At 57.4% G+C, this 15,607-nt stretch overlaps 5 protein-coding genes across 5 annotated transcripts; 2 read left to right on the forward strand and 3 right to left on the reverse strand.

Annotated features, from left to right (window-relative positions):
* Positions 1-661: 661 nt before the first annotated feature.
* Positions 662-3,536, reverse strand: BO80DRAFT_371109 (uncharacterized protein). The gene is made up of 2 exons (XM_025716474.1): positions 2,608-3,536; positions 662-2,538 (listed from the first exon to the last, which is right to left on the reverse strand). The coding sequence occupies exons 1-2, from the start codon at positions 3,258-3,260 to the stop codon at positions 1,155-1,157; spliced, it is 2,037 nt and encodes a 678-aa protein (XP_025580678.1). The 5' UTR covers positions 3,261-3,536; the 3' UTR covers positions 662-1,154.
* A 565-nt stretch (positions 3,537-4,101) lies between these two features.
* On the reverse strand, positions 4,102-5,695 carry BO80DRAFT_420649 (putative RNA binding protein Rnp24). Its single transcript, XM_025718413.1, has one exon. It carries the CDS (start codon positions 5,573-5,575, stop codon positions 4,454-4,456), a length of 1,122 nt encoding a protein of 373 aa, XP_025580679.1. The 5' UTR covers positions 5,576-5,695; the 3' UTR covers positions 4,102-4,453.
* A 39-nt stretch (positions 5,696-5,734) lies between these two features.
* BO80DRAFT_396145 (exosome non-catalytic core subunit RRP4) lies at positions 5,735-9,143 on the forward strand. Its single transcript, XM_025717336.1, has 6 exons — positions 5,735-6,004; positions 6,068-6,184; positions 6,242-7,055; positions 7,226-7,251; positions 7,772-7,993; positions 8,060-9,143. Exons 1-6 carry the CDS (start codon positions 5,910-5,912, stop codon positions 9,012-9,014), a joined length of 2,229 nt encoding a protein of 742 aa, XP_025580680.1. The 5' UTR covers positions 5,735-5,909; the 3' UTR covers positions 9,015-9,143.
* Positions 9,144-9,463: 320 nt separating this feature from the next.
* BO80DRAFT_371120 (IFRD domain-containing protein) lies at positions 9,464-11,722 on the forward strand. Its single transcript, XM_025716475.1, has 2 exons — positions 9,464-10,011; positions 10,130-11,722. The coding sequence occupies exons 1-2, from the start codon at positions 9,821-9,823 to the stop codon at positions 11,376-11,378; spliced, it is 1,440 nt and encodes a 479-aa protein (XP_025580681.1). The 5' UTR covers positions 9,464-9,820; the 3' UTR covers positions 11,379-11,722.
* A 41-nt stretch (positions 11,723-11,763) lies between these two features.
* On the reverse strand, positions 11,764-15,380 carry BO80DRAFT_420655 (oxysterol-binding protein related protein OSH3). Its single transcript, XM_025718414.1, has 3 exons — positions 15,210-15,380; positions 14,931-15,132; positions 11,764-14,850 (listed from the first exon to the last, which is right to left on the reverse strand). Exons 2-3 carry the CDS (start codon positions 14,964-14,966, stop codon positions 11,983-11,985), a joined length of 2,904 nt encoding a protein of 967 aa, XP_025580682.1. The 5' UTR covers positions 14,967-15,132; positions 15,210-15,380; the 3' UTR covers positions 11,764-11,982.
* Between the last annotated feature and the right edge of the window lie 227 nt (positions 15,381-15,607).

Consider the following 15,607-nt stretch of genomic DNA (forward strand, 5'->3'; position numbering starts at 1 on the left):
GATGCCGCTTGCTGATCAGGGTGCTTACTTCTGCCCGTTAATCCCCATCTCCCCCTCAGTTTCCCCCCCTACGAAGGATCGGTTAATACGGTTTTACAATGCACTAGGCTGAGAGATTGACGCCCATTGACGTGCCGCTTGACGTCACGTCACACCCCCCAAGGCCTTCCAGGCCATCCCGGCCCTCCTGGCTGCTCTCTCTACCGAGTCCCGGCAAGGACAACGCTCACAGCACTATTTTTGGGATCATGTTTTATTGCTTTTGTAGACAGAGTGCCACGCCTCAGCCGGCCTCCTCGGCCTCGTCAATCAACAATCTCAAACGAGCGCAGTGAAACACATCGCAGATCACAGGGGGGCACCGCATTACGTTCATAAACCAGGATGCAGACGAGCGTGGTCAGAGACTTCGTACGGGTATTCGCATCGGCAACACACCGGAAGGGGGAGCCTGACGGAGCCAGCAGGGGGCGTAGAGCATCACCGCACCATGGTCCGGCCCATCCCGTTGCCATTCAACGTCATGATTATATCGAAGAAGATGGTATCCGTACATCGCGGGAGACTTGGGCGGACACAAGCTAAACGGGACAACAGGGCAACGACGAATGCCAAGCAAAAAAAAAAAAAAAAAGAGGAAGAAAAAGAAAAGGGTCAAGAGAAAAGGAAAAAAAAAAAAAAAGAATCAGTCAAACGAAAAAAAGGGAAAACGCGAAAAAAGAAGGAAAAGGAAGCAGGGTAAAAATAGAACGGCACAGCAGGCAATCGCTAGTAATGCATGAAATCCTTATCTAACCACAATCAGAGACGGAGCTGGGAGAGGAAGATGCCCCGGCGACACTAAACCTCAACAAGCAAGGAAAGGCACAGGCTATGAGAGAATGAAAGGTCGTCATATTTGGATCAACAACAGAGTTGCCGCTTTTCCATGCGTAGGCAGAAAACAACAACAAAATGAATAGGAAGGATGGGAAAAATGAGGGAAATAATAATATCATAAGAAAAAGAGGACAGATGGGCAAGATAAGGCGCAGACCAAGGCGGAAGGGGAAGCAGAACGTCAAAATAAACACAGAAGAAAACAGAATTTTCGCAGCTCACGAGAAAGAAAAGACAAGAATAGGGCAAGCCAGGTATCATGCATTAGGCCCTGCTCACTGAGAGGCGTAGTAAACACCCCCTTGCGACGGAGGGTAATAATAGGTTGTACCCGGGGGCGTCATCATGCCGCCCATGCCCACAACACCACCAGGCCCAGGAGCATTTGGCATACCATAGGATGAGTTTTGGTACATCTGGTTGGTATCGTAGAAATACACCGTACCGCCTGCTTCATGTGCGACAGTGCCCGGCTGAGCTGATTGCTCACCCGACGTAGGTCCTCCGGGCACCATATACGGCGCCTGTTGCCCCGGAGGGAAGGGAGGCACAGAGGTGCCAGGTCCCACGGCGGCATTATAAGGAGGGAACTCTGCTCCTGTGACCGGGTAATAAACAGCGCCAGAGGGATAGGACGCGGGATAGAAGGCCTGCGGCTGTTGGAACCCATATGGCTGGAAGGGCTGGGCATGGATCGCACGCTCGGGTATGTGGGACAAGGGCGTCACGGACGAGTGGGCAGTAGGAGGGAAACCGGAAGCATCTGTGCCATAGACCGGCCCATTGGCAGGCATCGGGACCTGGTGATGGAACGGCTGTTCCTGTTGCGGTTGAGGAGGGTTGAAGGGGAAGCTTGCTGGAGTTTCAATGTCTGCAACGGAGACGGTTTTCTGGGGACGAGGTTGATGCATAGGTATGGGCGCCGGACGGCTCTCCCGGTAAACAGGAGGCTGGGGTTGTGGTTGTGGTAGAGGCGGCACGGCCACTGGAGGACCGGGAGGCGGAGGTGGTAGCCCTGCTGAGGGTCGAGGTGGAGGTAGGCGGACAATGGGTTTGCCGTTGTCCGTGGCCACGATCGTCTGCCTGGAGAGAACTGAGGCTGCGGGCGAGTGGAATCCTTCTTGAGATGGCGGCTTGCCAAACGACGACCTCCTACTGATGCTGACGCTTGAAGTGTATGTCGAACCGGCATAGATACTTGGCCGCCGTCCAGGAAAGAATCCACTCCGACGCCCGCGGAACGCTTGTTGGTTAGGGCGGAGCGCTCGCGGGATGAATATAAATGATCGCTCCGTGGCAGGGAAGATGTATCGCGCCGGTTGTCCGGGAAGTGAGATTCGGACGGGCTTGTCGCGACGAAGAGGAGGGCGATGCTGAGGTAAACGGGTGTGTTGCCTCTTTGGAACTGTAGGGTAGGAGATGGGTTGAACCATGCCCGGTAAGAAGACCACAATAGGCACATTTCCAATCAACGTAGTGCTCGAAAAAGACCTGTTGGGCGGCGATGACCGAGGAGCTGTAGGAACTGCTTTGGGGGGAATAGTCGAGAGAGTCGGAGGTAGAGTTGGGAGTTTCGAGACCGGTGCATCATCCCCAGCAACAGTATCATGCAGATCGTGTGTCCACTGTTTTTCGCTGGCAACTGGTTTCACCTGACTTCTGCAAACCGTTAGTGAGACGTCTCGATGGGGGTCCGCGATAGAATAGCCAGGAGAAGTTCAAGCGTACTTGCGCACATTGCCGTCCACGATGAGACCGTATGGCCTCGACTTGGACTTGGCAAACGGCTTGTAACCGTTGGTTGCAGATTCGGTCGAGCGTTTGTCGTGAAGGAAGAAGCTACCTCGAGTGGGCACGAACGTTGGGTTCTCGTCCTTCTCCTTGGTATACTTCTCGTGATCACGGCGCTTCCTCTCCATAAGGCTGTCTTGTTTTGGTTCTGCCGGAGGCGCCGATGGAGTCCTTCCAGTCGGCTGGCCGAGCTCCCCCTTCATATCATCGAAATGGATTTCGGCCACGTCGGCCGCCTCATCGGACAACCTCAGTCCGTTCATCATAGCTTCTGTGTCCGACATAGCGGTGACTGTATGGCGTTTCCCAGGCGAGGCAGAATGGCGGCGTCCGAGCTTCGGGTTTGCCGCGGGTGTACGGCCATTGGGTTGAGGAGCATGGGTATTGCCCGCTTCCCGGGTCACAGATGCTTCATCATCACTCTCATCGCTGCCTTCGCCATCGGCGTCTTCGTCATCGGGATGGCTGATAATGGATCCTTCGCTCAGGGAGTCGTCCTCCAGTTCTCCATCTAGCGATCCCTCATCTTCGCCCTCATCGTCTCTTCTCCGACGGCGGCTAGCACCGATATTGTGTCGACGGGGGGCCATGGGAACGGAGTGACGGTGACAAGAAAAGGCTGATAAAATGTGCTTTGGATTCGAAAACTGCTTAGGGAGGGGTCGGGGGTGGTGGGAAAGGCGTCAAAGTGCACCGACCAGCAGCGGCGAGAGCGGCGGGTTGCAAGACGAGGGTGGGTGGGTAGCAGGGCAGAGACTAGGTCTAGATAGGAAGAAAACCGGAAAGCAACAGGTCCGTGGCACCGCAAAGACGAAGGACGGAGGAAAAGGCCAGAAAGCAGAGTAAGAAGGTGCACCTCAGGAGCGAGGGCCAGGAGTGTCGAGCGGATGAATGAGCTTTGGGGGGGAGAGATTTGGTGGTTTTGAGCATGAGCCATGACATGCTCTTTCGATGTCAACCGCCTCGATCCGGTTAGCGTCCCCCCCAAACCACCTCAAGTGATTCTAGAACTACTTTGCGCTCCAGTCGATCCTCCCCCCATCACGCCCTACGCTGGGATGCCGCCGTCCCTACGACAGCTCTTTTGGCACAGCGGATAACGGTGTTCACAATGGATTTGACGGCTCGTCCCCTGGTTCCCTCCTACAGCCCCGGGGGAACCAGACCACGCGTCAGAGCACCTCCGGCCACAGCGTGAGGATTATTGACGCTGTGAACTTTCCGACTCCCTTATGGTTGGCTGCCTCTGTTTACCCCATGACTAAGCCGGCGGGCATCAGGGATCCAGTGTACCTGTACCTAAATCTGGTACCATCTGTAGGTATTCCTCTGCGTCGAAGTACTTGGCGTCAACGGAGAGACATCTGTCGGTGTTTCTACAATGGCACTGGGGATGAAACACGCCCTACCAGGGCTGACCCCACAATCGGATGAACATGGCTCATCATTCCCGTCCGTGGGTTATTATATTGCTTCATGGCTTACATACATTCTGTACAAGAGACTTTTGGGGTATCAGGGTACTGAGGACCACCATCCTCAATGTTTCTAGAGCGCCGCCCACGGCCGTCTTCTCCATGAACCGACGGGTCATGGTATCCATGCAAGGATGGGACAACTCATGTCACAGTTCACTATGACAACGATTTCCAACGGTCAGGATACACTGCCCGATAATGCGGAGCTCCGTGTGGTCCGCCAGCAAGGAGGGTTCGATTCTCCATGTCCGATCGTCTTCTCTGTTCTCCCGAGCTGCACATCCTTATTTGACGAGGGAGCACTCCTAATCGAAGGTGATCTTCTTTCCTTGCGATTCGACGATGGCCCCACTAAGCTTTTGCACAGTCTCCTGATCGTATCTCGTATAATCGGGCTTTTCCTTCCTAGCCTTGCCAGGCCGCGACTGGCGAGGCTGCTCGCCCATCGAATCGTGTTCCGCAGACCCAACCTCGCTGATGTCTGCGGTATCGTTCTTCTTGCCCTCTCCATCTTTGCCGAATCGCTTCTTGTAGCGCGTCGTGGCATCTTCGGCAAATTCCATCCGCAGCCGCCTACCGAGCAGGTTGTTCACCCAAACTCTCTTCTGGCGCGGTTTCTTTGACTTTTTCTGGGTTTCAGACTCGGACTCGGACTCCTCTTCATCATCTTCGTTCACCATCACGAAGCCCTTCACCGCTGCTTCGGCGGCTGCGAGATCCTCAAACACCACCCAAGCGTAACCCTTGCATTTGCCAGAGTCCTGGAATGTCGCTACATGTACATTTGCCACCGTCCCGCATTGGGCAAAGTGCTCTTCAATGAGCTCCTTCGTAGCGTCGAAGCCGAGGTTACCGACAAATATACGCTTTGACGGGGGGTTTCCAGATGCCGCAGCATTGCCCTTCTGACCCTCTCCCTGAGGCTTGTCCGGTCTCCCGGAGAAATTCTTTGCATCCTTGATCAGCACACGCCGTCCGGTCAGAAGTTGCTCGCTGAGGCCAAGGGCCTCCTGTGCGGCCTTGTGCGTAGAGAAGTCGACGTAGGCGAATCCTTTATTCTGGGGTTTTCCGTGCTTATCACCGGACTTGGGCATGTGAATTCTGGTAATTGTCGTCTCCGTAAAGGTGCAGTTGCTTGTGAAGAAGTTGCGCACATCGTCTTTGGTCGCAAAGAATGGCAAGTTTCCGATCCAGACACCATACTCGGAGCGCTTCTGAGGATTAGCAGCAGCACTGTCGACAGGGGCCTGTGCCGGTGCCGGCGCCTTCGCCTCTGTCGTGGACTCCGACGGGGGTTCAGCAGCCTTTTTCTTGAGCTTTCGCAAAGCCTTCTTGGAGGGAGGCTCGGGTGCAGAAACGTCGATCTCGATCTCGGGGCCCTCGGGGAGCTTCCGCTTCTTGTGATTTTCTTCACCGATGCCGGCCATGGTGTGAGCAGCGAAATTGAACTGGGGTCTGCGCTATCGGGTCACAGAAAGAAGAAGGGAGTTCTGCGGGGAAATAAGAGAACATTCACTGAAAAATGGAGGAGATTCGCAACACCGAGAATTGATGATTGCGGAGGGAAACTTTTTTTTACGGCAGGCAGAAACACTCCGCCTCAACACCAGATCCAGACCGGCGGACCGCTTAACGTGACCGGCCCAAACACGCCCATTTCAAGCCTCAGCCGTCGCTTCTGCCGCCCCTTTCGCGCCGCCCAACTCCCGTCCCTCGAGGCGCCATTGTGGTTTCCAGCCATCTACATCCACCATCCTCATTATGTCGCATACCGTCGACGATGCCCAATCCGTGGCCGAAAGCTTACCGGATGCCCCCGCTGGCGTCCCTACCAAGCAGTCCTACCGGTCATTCAAGTGAGTGCAGTTTCATGGGCGCTTGAGGCGGTGCATTGCTAATCCGGCCGACCGATAATCCAGGAAGAAGTTTGCTAAGCTGAAGGTCAAGTTCGAGCTTCAGATGAGGGAGAGCGAATCACTCATCCGTGAAGGGTTGCGCATCGAGGATCTCTCGAAGAGGATTCAGGAACAGAACGAGTATGTTGCCGGTCCTGTCGTCATCGCGTCGAGCGCCTATCCCTGACCTCCTCATAGTCAACTCTTGGAAGTTCTTCTAGAGTTCAATGACAGTCTCCATGTGTCCCCCAGTCTACGCTATGATCTGAGTGCGCCGGACGACGATTCCTTCTTACCGCCTCCCGAACGAGACGTCCCCAAATCCTACAGTGATCCCGACGTGGCCAGCTCTGTCCTGCAAGATGCCCGAGCAAGATTGGCCGCCGGCCGCATGTCAAGCGACGCTTACCGGGAGGTGGAGGAAGATGTCAAGAGAGGCCAGGCATTTGCACCGCAGATGCAGTACACCTCCCTGACGAAGTTCCCCCATTCCGGGCCTTTGCAGCCCGAGAACCCTGACGCTTACAATCCTGCGCAAGAACTTGGGTTCTTGACTCCGGAATACGAGACCGAGTACTGCCTGACTCTGGATGCTCAGTTGGGCGACGAAGAGGCGCTGGAGCAGCTTGTTTGCATCCCCAAAAAGCCATCATTGGCCGAACGCGAGAGAGACGCTGCTCTTCGCAGCCATGTTTCTGTGCACAACTGGCTACGTCAAAACCAACCGCAGATCTTCTTGCAAGATAACGAGAACGCCTCGGAGAAGTCGGGTTCTCGACCCTCCAATCTACGCACGTCCAAGAGGGCCCCGGCTCCGTCGCGCAAAGATGAGGACCTGTATGATGACGACAGCATTTTGGAGACTGCGTCAACCTCAGGAGGTACCAAAGGCAAACGCAAGCGCGATGAAGACACCGGCTATCGGCCCAAGGGTGGTAGCAGCCGCTCCAACCGGAAGAAGAAGGATGATGAGAACGCCACCCCCAAGCGACCCTCGAAGAGATCCTCGGGAGTGGGCGCTTGAACGTACAGGTCACTAATCCTTGGTAATTCCATCTTGTATTAATACATCTTCTGTGTTTCTCTTTTATCTGCTTGACAGTTCAATGCGTCCACTATATTCATCCAGAGCACGGCAGACAGCAACCTTTCATCAACCGTACGGTGGGCTTATTCCTTCAGGTTTCGGCGACGATTTTCTTACCTTTGTTGTTGCGCCCACCCGTCTGGTTCCGACTTTTTTTTGCGGACACCTTGCTGCATACTGCTGCGTTGCGCTCGCTGGAAGCTGTCTTATTTAGCCATGTGTCAAAACTCAATAGTGTCTAGAATGACTTCCAATATGTTATCACTCTGAGAGACAGTCGGCGCAACGCTACGTTCCACCTACTGGCAGTAAACCCGAGTCCTGCGGGTGACATAGGCATACCCAGCTATGGCTAGCAATCGTAGACTAGATGCAAATACGGTCATATTGACCCTACATTGACCATTTACCAGATTAATCTACATATTACGGAGTAGATAGTGCTACTGTTGGTCTCCCGGATTGGGTATGCGGCTTCACGTGCGTCTCCACCACCGGTTTGACTGGTTTGCTTGGCGTCCCGAAAGTCTTCTCCGACTCCAGCTCCAATGCTCCGATTTTCTCAGACACCTTGTGCCGAAACACATCGTAATCAAATTCTCGGCCACTGATAATTCCGGTGTGGCATCGATTTCCTACAGCATGGCCATCACCATCCACCCCCCGGTTGTGGAGGACGTCGACGTCCCCTACCCCGAGTCCGACGTCGATTCGATGTCCGTGGATTCAGACGGAGGAGTAGATCTGGCAGCGGGAGATGCAACAAGACCTAGCAAACGGCCTCGCTTAGTGGAGGGGACAAATATCGGCGCTGGAGTCCTTACGCCCGGTGAAGTGGTCACGGATGATCCGCAATGGATGAGGTTGGTGACCCAATTTCATACTGAGATATGATTGTCTGGAAGACACGCGCATTGACCTATTCGCAGAGGACATGGCACATACACCAACCCCCTATCGACCTCCATCATCGCCACCGTCGCCGGTACGGTTCAGAAGACCAACAAATTGCTATCCGTCCAGCCCTTGCGGGCCCGTTATACGCCGGAGATCGGTGACCTGGTGGTTGGGCGCATTGTCGAGGTGCAGTCTCGCCGATGGAAGGTCGATGTCGCCGCGCCCCTTCTCGCACAGCTCCCGCTTTCCGCGATCAACTTGCCTGGTGGTATCCTGCGTCGACGAACGAGCGCCGATGAGCTACAGATCCGAACCTTCTTCAGCGAGGGTGATTTGGTTGTCGCGGAAGTCCAGACTGTACATTCCGACGGAGGCGCATCACTGCACACACGGTCGTTGAAGTATGGAAAATTGAGGAACGGTGTCTTCCTCGCTGTGACGGGTACGGGCGGCAGTGGTGCGTCTAGCTCGTCTGTGAAGGGTTCGACTGGGGCTGGGTCTACGTCGGCGGGAGCAGGGGGCGCCACAGGCGTTGGTGGAGTGGTTCGGTCTCGGAGACAGGTGTGGACGATTAATACTGCCAATGGAGGTGGGGATGTGGATGTGATTCTGGGTGTCAACGGTTACATCTGGATTTCTAAGCACGCGGACGGCGCGGCCGCTGCATCGTCGTCGACGGAGAATGTGTCTATCACTCGCATGGAGGAGATGGTGTCGAGCTCTATCTACTCGAGCCAGAACGACGAGATCCCGCCGCAGACACGTCGGGAGATCGCTCGGTTGGCACAGTGCATTCGGGTGCTGGTCAACGGGGGAGTGCGGGTTGACGAGGAGACGGTGATGGGGGCCTATGAAGCCAGCTTACAGGTGGACCTGGAAGTTGGGGACGAAGAGGACGAGGATGATCGGGGCAAAGAGGGAAGAGAGTACCTGGAGGGCGGCAAGGCTCGCCGGATTCTGGACCTGGTGCTGCAACAACAGGCGTAGAGCTAGATGGATTTCAAGGGCCTTTCGATAATACTTCTAAAGAGAATAGATACCCCGGCAATGGACATGTTGATGCCTCCGCTGTGGTGTGTAGTCGAGCAGCTGCCTTTCGGATTGCAGCAATCGGAGCATTCCTCATTCATCCGCTTGGATGATAAGCACAACCCCGCATCACGTGGTGATAGCGAGGCGGATGATTGGCAGAAATCCCACGGATTTGGAGATGAATTGATGAAACGCAAACCGCGAGAAGGGTGCCGAGATAAGGGCAAACAAGGCTACATACCATTGGTACAGGCACCAGGCAGCGCAGTGAGAGTCCATCCCATGACGAGGGGGACTCCGAGGTGGCGTCGAGGACAAGGGGCCCGTGACCCGTAACCCGTAACCAGTGACCAGCCATTCACCAGTTGGCTTAGAGTCTTCGCACCGGCGGGAGGGAGCCTTTCATTTCCCCCATTGATTCTCTGTTTCTCCCGACCGTCGCAATAACACTCAACCCCAACCTACGGGCTTCTCTTCAGCGCCGCATTCCATCCCTACCATGTCCTTCTTCTCTGAAAATCTTTTCCTGCTGTCCACTTTCACCATACCCTTAGCATAGCCGACTAGGTCTGTCTGCACCACTGGGGGTGCTTCTCGATTGCTCCTACTTCTCTCTATACTCTTCTACACTACGGCTTCTTACTGGCCTATCCAGTGCAAACTCTCAAGGGCCTCTTCCCGTGTGTCCCGCGTGAAAACTCTTTTGTCCCTCGCAAACTCCCCTCTCGACTCTCTTGCTGGTCGATTCCCAGCGTGCCACCATGCCTGACCTGCGTCGTCAAGTGCTGGAGAGCGGCAAAACCATCTCTCGCAAAGCCGCCTCTCGCGAAGGCTCTCGTCGCACGTCGCGCGCCAACTCGACGCAAAATTCCCATCAGTCCTCCCGGAATCCGAGCAGGTATGCATCTGACGAGGAAGACCTAGACAGTCTCAGTGATGACACCGCCATGAGGTGAGCCCTTTGTGATTCCATTCTGTCCCCTTCGACTTTTCTTGTTCCCACCAGCCGGAATGATGTCATCGTCGCTAGTTCTGTATTGCCCGTTACTAATGCGCCTTCTGCGACACAGCATTGGCTCGTTGGACGATCTGACCGATAACCCGGATGTGGATAATAGCCACGACTGGGTCGAAGAGCTCGGAGATGTCGTCCAGGATATTCTGGACCGGAAGCGCAGCAGCAACCTCAGTCGAGAGGAAGCCTACGCGGCCTTTTGCCGACTGGCCAAATCTCACTACGTCGAGGAACAGATTCGCGGTCGTGTCAACGACCTTGTGGCGGCCTTTGGTAGAAGTGTCAAGTTCGAGACCAGCGTGCGCGAGACCACCCTGGCGCTCCGCGCCATCGAACTTCTGGCAGTTTCCGCATACGACAACACCATTTACGAGAATGTCGAGTCCCTGCTTACTCGCACGATTCGAGATTCGACCTCCAACACGGTCAAAGCCGCGGCGATCCACTGTCTGGGCGTGAGCACTCTTCATGCAGGCGCTGGACACGACGGCATCCTAGACCAGATGACGTTTTTCTTGGACATCGCTGCCTCCGACGGGCAGTCGATCGATGCCGGGGACGATGCACAGAGCGTCATTGCAGCCCTGCAAGAGTGGGGCGTGCTGGCAACCCAGATCGACGACCTCGAAACTGAAAGCGAGGAAGCCGTGGAGATCTTTATGGACCAGCTCAACAGCGGCGACTCTGCGCTCCAAATCGCCGCCGGCGAGAACATCGCGCTCCTGTACGAAAAGAGCTACACGCCACAGGAGGATGATGAAGACGGCGACGAGGAGGATGATGAATCGGAAGAGGAGTCATTCCTGTCTGGTGGTCGTCGCAACGGCCCCAAGTTGATCAAGCGATACAACGCGTATCACAACACGCACGAACTCGAGCAGCAGCTCCAGTCACTGGCAACGGTCCATAGCAAGCGGATCAGCAAGCGCGACAAAAAGAGCCTGCACAGCAACTTCGCCTCCATCCTGACGACAGTGGAGAACCCGCGTCGGGGACCGATGTACAACACGGCCATCGACCAGGACACGAACCGCCACTACGGGAGCAAGCTCACGGTGAAGATCGGCCAACAGGGTGTGATGAACATTGACCGCTGGTGGAAATGGATCCGTCTGAGCTCTCTGCGCCGGATCCTACAGGGCGGGTTCGCCGCCCACTACTACCAGGGCAACCGCGCCGTGCTGGAGAGCCTCCCGGTGATCATGCGCATGGACACGCCGGCAGACCGAGGAACGGCCAAGCGCGCGGCCAAATATCGGAACAATCGTCGGTGGGCAGTGCACGAGCACTCGGACGAGGATTAGGCCGGTCCAACTTTTCAGAAAATACATGTGACACTGGATACCGTTGTTCCATACTGGCTTCGAGTTGATACTCACTGTCGCGTTAGATTCCTGTTGCCTTGCTAAGCTTTCTGCTTGCTTTGCTTGCTTTTCTTCTTATCCTCTTTTTTTCTTTTTTTTTCTGTTCCCAGATTCCATGAGAGTCCAATTTAGTTTCTAGACACAGACAGACAGGAAGGGATACCATCCTTCCTTCTCACAGCAATGTGAATAGAAACCAATCAAAAGTACATACCTACCTGCATGCATCTATACCTGTATTTTTACTTTAGTTCAGTCGTTACAACATTGCTATTCATAGTCCCATCTACTGCGTATCTGCATAATTCCAAACAGAAGTATGATATTCCTGTTCAATCCAGTAAAGGATAAGATAAATCAATACACCGAGAGAGAAAAGAGAGATGAGAGAAGAAACCGAATCTAACTACTTTGTCTCCCTGCCAACGACAGACATACATATGTACCTCTATACACATCCCACCTATCTCATCACCGGTAGTATGTAACATGATAATGGTGATGATGATGATGATGATGATGATGATGATGATGATGACGGTGCCTACGGTTGAAATACCGGCACGACACCCGTCCAGGACCCCCGGGACCGTTCATCCCAGTAGCCCTCTTTCCCGGACTTCAGCCGCCAGACGGTCTCGCCGGTGGCCTGGTCCTCGTCGACCTGGGTGAACCAGCGCGGGGTCCAGGATTCGCCGGCGGCTTCCATGTCGCGACGACGGGCGCGTTGGCCTTCTTCGAGCTGGACCTTGACGGTCTCGGCCTGGTCGACGTCGCCGTCTTCGAGGGCGCGTTGGTCCGGCCGAAGGCGGGAATCGGTGGCGGGGAGCTTGCCGTCCTCGATGGGGGTGATTTCGTTGAGGGTCGCGGCGAAGGAGGTGAGGCCGTAGTGTTTGGGGGCGTTGGGGACGAGGGGCCCGGCGGTCCAGACGGTGCCGGTGGGGGAGCCGTTCTGGGTGAGGTCGAGGGTGGTGGTCCAGGTGCCGGTGAGGCCGAGGGGGAGGTCGCGGCCGGCGCTGTCGACGGCCTTGGTGCTGACGTCCTCGCTGCGGCCGGAGAACATGCCGCCGGCTTTGAAGGTGGTGATGCTGCGGTGGCCGGTGGTTTCGTTGGTGACGGACATTTCGCCGACGGGCTCGACGTATTTCTCGCCGGCGATGATGTTGCGGAGGAAGGAGGTGGCTTGGGCCCAGCTGAAGTGTTCGCCGGTGGTGTGGAGGGTCAGGCGCATCTTGCCCTCGGTGATGATCTCGGCGGATTTGCCCCAGAATTTCTGGGTCGGCATGGGCGACTGCGTCAGGCTCCAGTCCTTGCTGTCGGCTTGGTAGGCGAGCTGGACGGGGCGGTGCGAGACCTTCTCCGCGAGGAAGCGGAAGCCGAGGTCTTCGCGGACGAGCTCGTAGGTCTCGCCGAGCATGGGATTGAAGGGCTTCCGGATGGCGCGCTCGCGGACCCGGTTGCTGGAGATCGGGGACAGGGCAAAGGCCGTGACATACATGAGGCGTTCGACGGGGTCGGCGGCGCTGGCCGCGCGGTCGAGGAGAGTGGAGTACTCCAGGACCTCGGCGGCGCGCTGGAGCAGGGACAGGGGCTCGTTGGAGGAGACCGGCATGGAGATCTGCGACAGATCCTTGCCGACGTTCTTGCGGAGGAAGCCGATCAGACTCGGGGGCATGACCGTGGGCGCGGTGATGTTGGTGCGGCGCGCCACGGCGCTGAGGGGCAGGGGCGTGAGGGTTTTGGGTCGAGCTGGGAAGAGCGGCGAGAACTGATCGTGCGCGCCGCCAGCGGGCTCGTCGGCTTCCTCCTCACTGTCCGAGGGCGCGTCGTCGGCCACCGGTTCCTGGGGTTGAGGCTCCCCGGCGGTGTTCCCGGAGGCGTGGTCGGCCACGTCGTCGTCGTCGTCGTCGTCGCTGTCGCCCTTGATCGTGAGGAGGTTGCCGTCGTCGGCATCGAAGAATTCCTGGGAGACATCGGACTCGAAGCTGCGGCGCGACTGCACCGCGGCCCCCGGGGGGTGTCGGCGCTGCTTGCTCTCGGAGATCAAGGACGAAAACTCGCTGATGACCTGGTCCAAGTCGCGCAGCACGGCCATGAGATGTTCGTGGATCTCCTCCATCTGATCCGGGTGGCTGGAGACGCTGCTGGGCTTGCGATCGCCCGAGAGGGACGCCGTATCGAAGGCCCCGGGCACGGCCAGCTGCGAGGACATGGACGCCATGGTGGTGGACCGCTTGACCCCGGGCTGCGTGGCGGTACTGTTCTTGCGCTTCCAGAAGGGGCGTCTGGCGTCGGCGGACTCATCGCCGTTCAGGTCCGTGGGCGTGCGCTGCGGGCTGGGCGAGCGGCCGCGCGGCTTCTCCGAGGCATTGCCGCCCAGGTACTTCGGGTCGGTGTCCTTGGCTAGACGGCGGACGGCGTCGCGCGACCCGGACACCTTGCTCACGAGGCCCTCGACGTGCGCCCATTCCCGCTCCTCAGCGGCATTCGTGATGACGCGCTGGGAGGGCACCCGCAACAGGGGCTCGGGCTGCAGGGTGTCGTCGGCGGGGGTCTTGGAGGGCGAGGCGGAGGCGGCCCGCTCCAGCGCGCGCTTCCAGGCCCCGAATTCCTGGTCATTGTAGGCGCGGAGATGCCACACCTCGGTGCCGGAATCAATGGAGATCTCGCGCGACTTCTCGTTGCATGCGACCGCGGCCAGAGACAGAGGGATGGAGCCGCGGAGGGCGGAGGAATTCCGATCGTGGTAGTAGGATAAGGTCGACGAGGTGAAGTCCAGGGAGAAGAAGCGGCGGGCCCAGCCCTGATGACGCTTCCGCCGGCGCTTTTGCAGCAGGCCCGTGTAGGTTCTGCCCGATTCCGGATCGCTGAGCAGGGGAGGTGGCTGAGCCATGCTGTTCCCCCGGCGGCGGGCGGCCAGGGGCTTCCCGGACTCGGCGGTATCGGATCGCTGGACGGGCTGGCTGGAGGCATGGGGCACGGGGACCGACTGCGGCGGCAGCGCGGTCGGGTAGGTGAGCAGGGCGAGGGTGACGGTCTTGGAGATCTGCTTGGAGAAGGTATTGTCAAAGACCAGGGCGTAGTTCCCCCCCTCGTGGGCCGGTACGTCGTAGGTGCCGCGGAAGATGCGTTCGGCCTCGCATTTGCCGAGCCATTGGATCTGCTTGAGGCCAATGGCCGTCAGCTTGTCGATGACGGAGGCATTGGGACGCAGGGCGCCGGCGGTGGCAGGCAGGTTCTCGGTGGATTCGGTGTTGGGGGCGTCGGTGGCGGGCAGGTTGGTGTTGGAGCCCAGCACGGCGGAATGGCCGGGATGCTTGAAGATGCCAAAGTTGATGGATTTCTTGTGGGGTTGGATGCTCCACGAGATGGTGTGGGCGGACTTGACCGACACCCAGCGCACAAAGTAGGACTGGCCACGTGCGTCGAGGCAGTTAGCCAGGAAATGCCTTGCCATTCGGCCATCCATCCAGCCCGCCATCCCTTGCTTACCTTGCTGTGGATCTCCAGCTCCTCCATGGCCGCCATCGCTGCGGCGGGGGGGCAGAGAGGGACACCGAGGGGAAGAACCGGCACTCGTTCAATCGACAGAGGGGAACGCGGTCGGAGGGAAGACCACGCCGATGTTGGCAAGACGGAGGAGACGGAGGAGGCGCGAGGCGTGGGTTTAAAAGGAGGGAAAGGAGCGATCAGGCTGGCGGAGGCTCAGCTGCGGTCAGCAACGAACGAGGCCGTGCAGCGAAACAAAGACGGGCCAGGGTTCACGCTCACCATGGGCTAGGGGCACAATTGGATTGGACAGGGTCAAGGGACCGTGGGGAAGGTCAAAGAGCGACCGGTGCAGAAGGAGGAGAAGAAGACGTGGTGTCCACGATGGGGGGTGGTTGGTGGTGGTGGAGGAGAGCGACACGGCGATGCGGAGATGCCGAGCCCTCCAGCGGCCGAGGGACCCAAACAATGAGCGCTTCACATGAAGGACTCCCAGAACCCCAGGGATCTCCCAGTGCAGTGGTTCGTCCCGAAGAACTATTTATTGTCTGGTGCTGGTGGAGCCCCCGAGGTTCCAGTGGAAGCCCGGAGACGACTCAACGGCATCGCGTGGCGTCAGGGGCACCGCGGAAATCACTTGCAGCGGCGCCGTTACGGAGTGCTACGAGGGACAACAAGGA

This window comes from Aspergillus ibericus (genome assembly GCF_003184845.1).
Source record: "Aspergillus ibericus CBS 121593 unplaced genomic scaffold BO80scaffold_1, whole genome shotgun sequence".
NCBI classification, from domain to species: Eukaryota; Fungi; Ascomycota; class Eurotiomycetes; order Eurotiales; family Aspergillaceae; genus Aspergillus; species Aspergillus ibericus.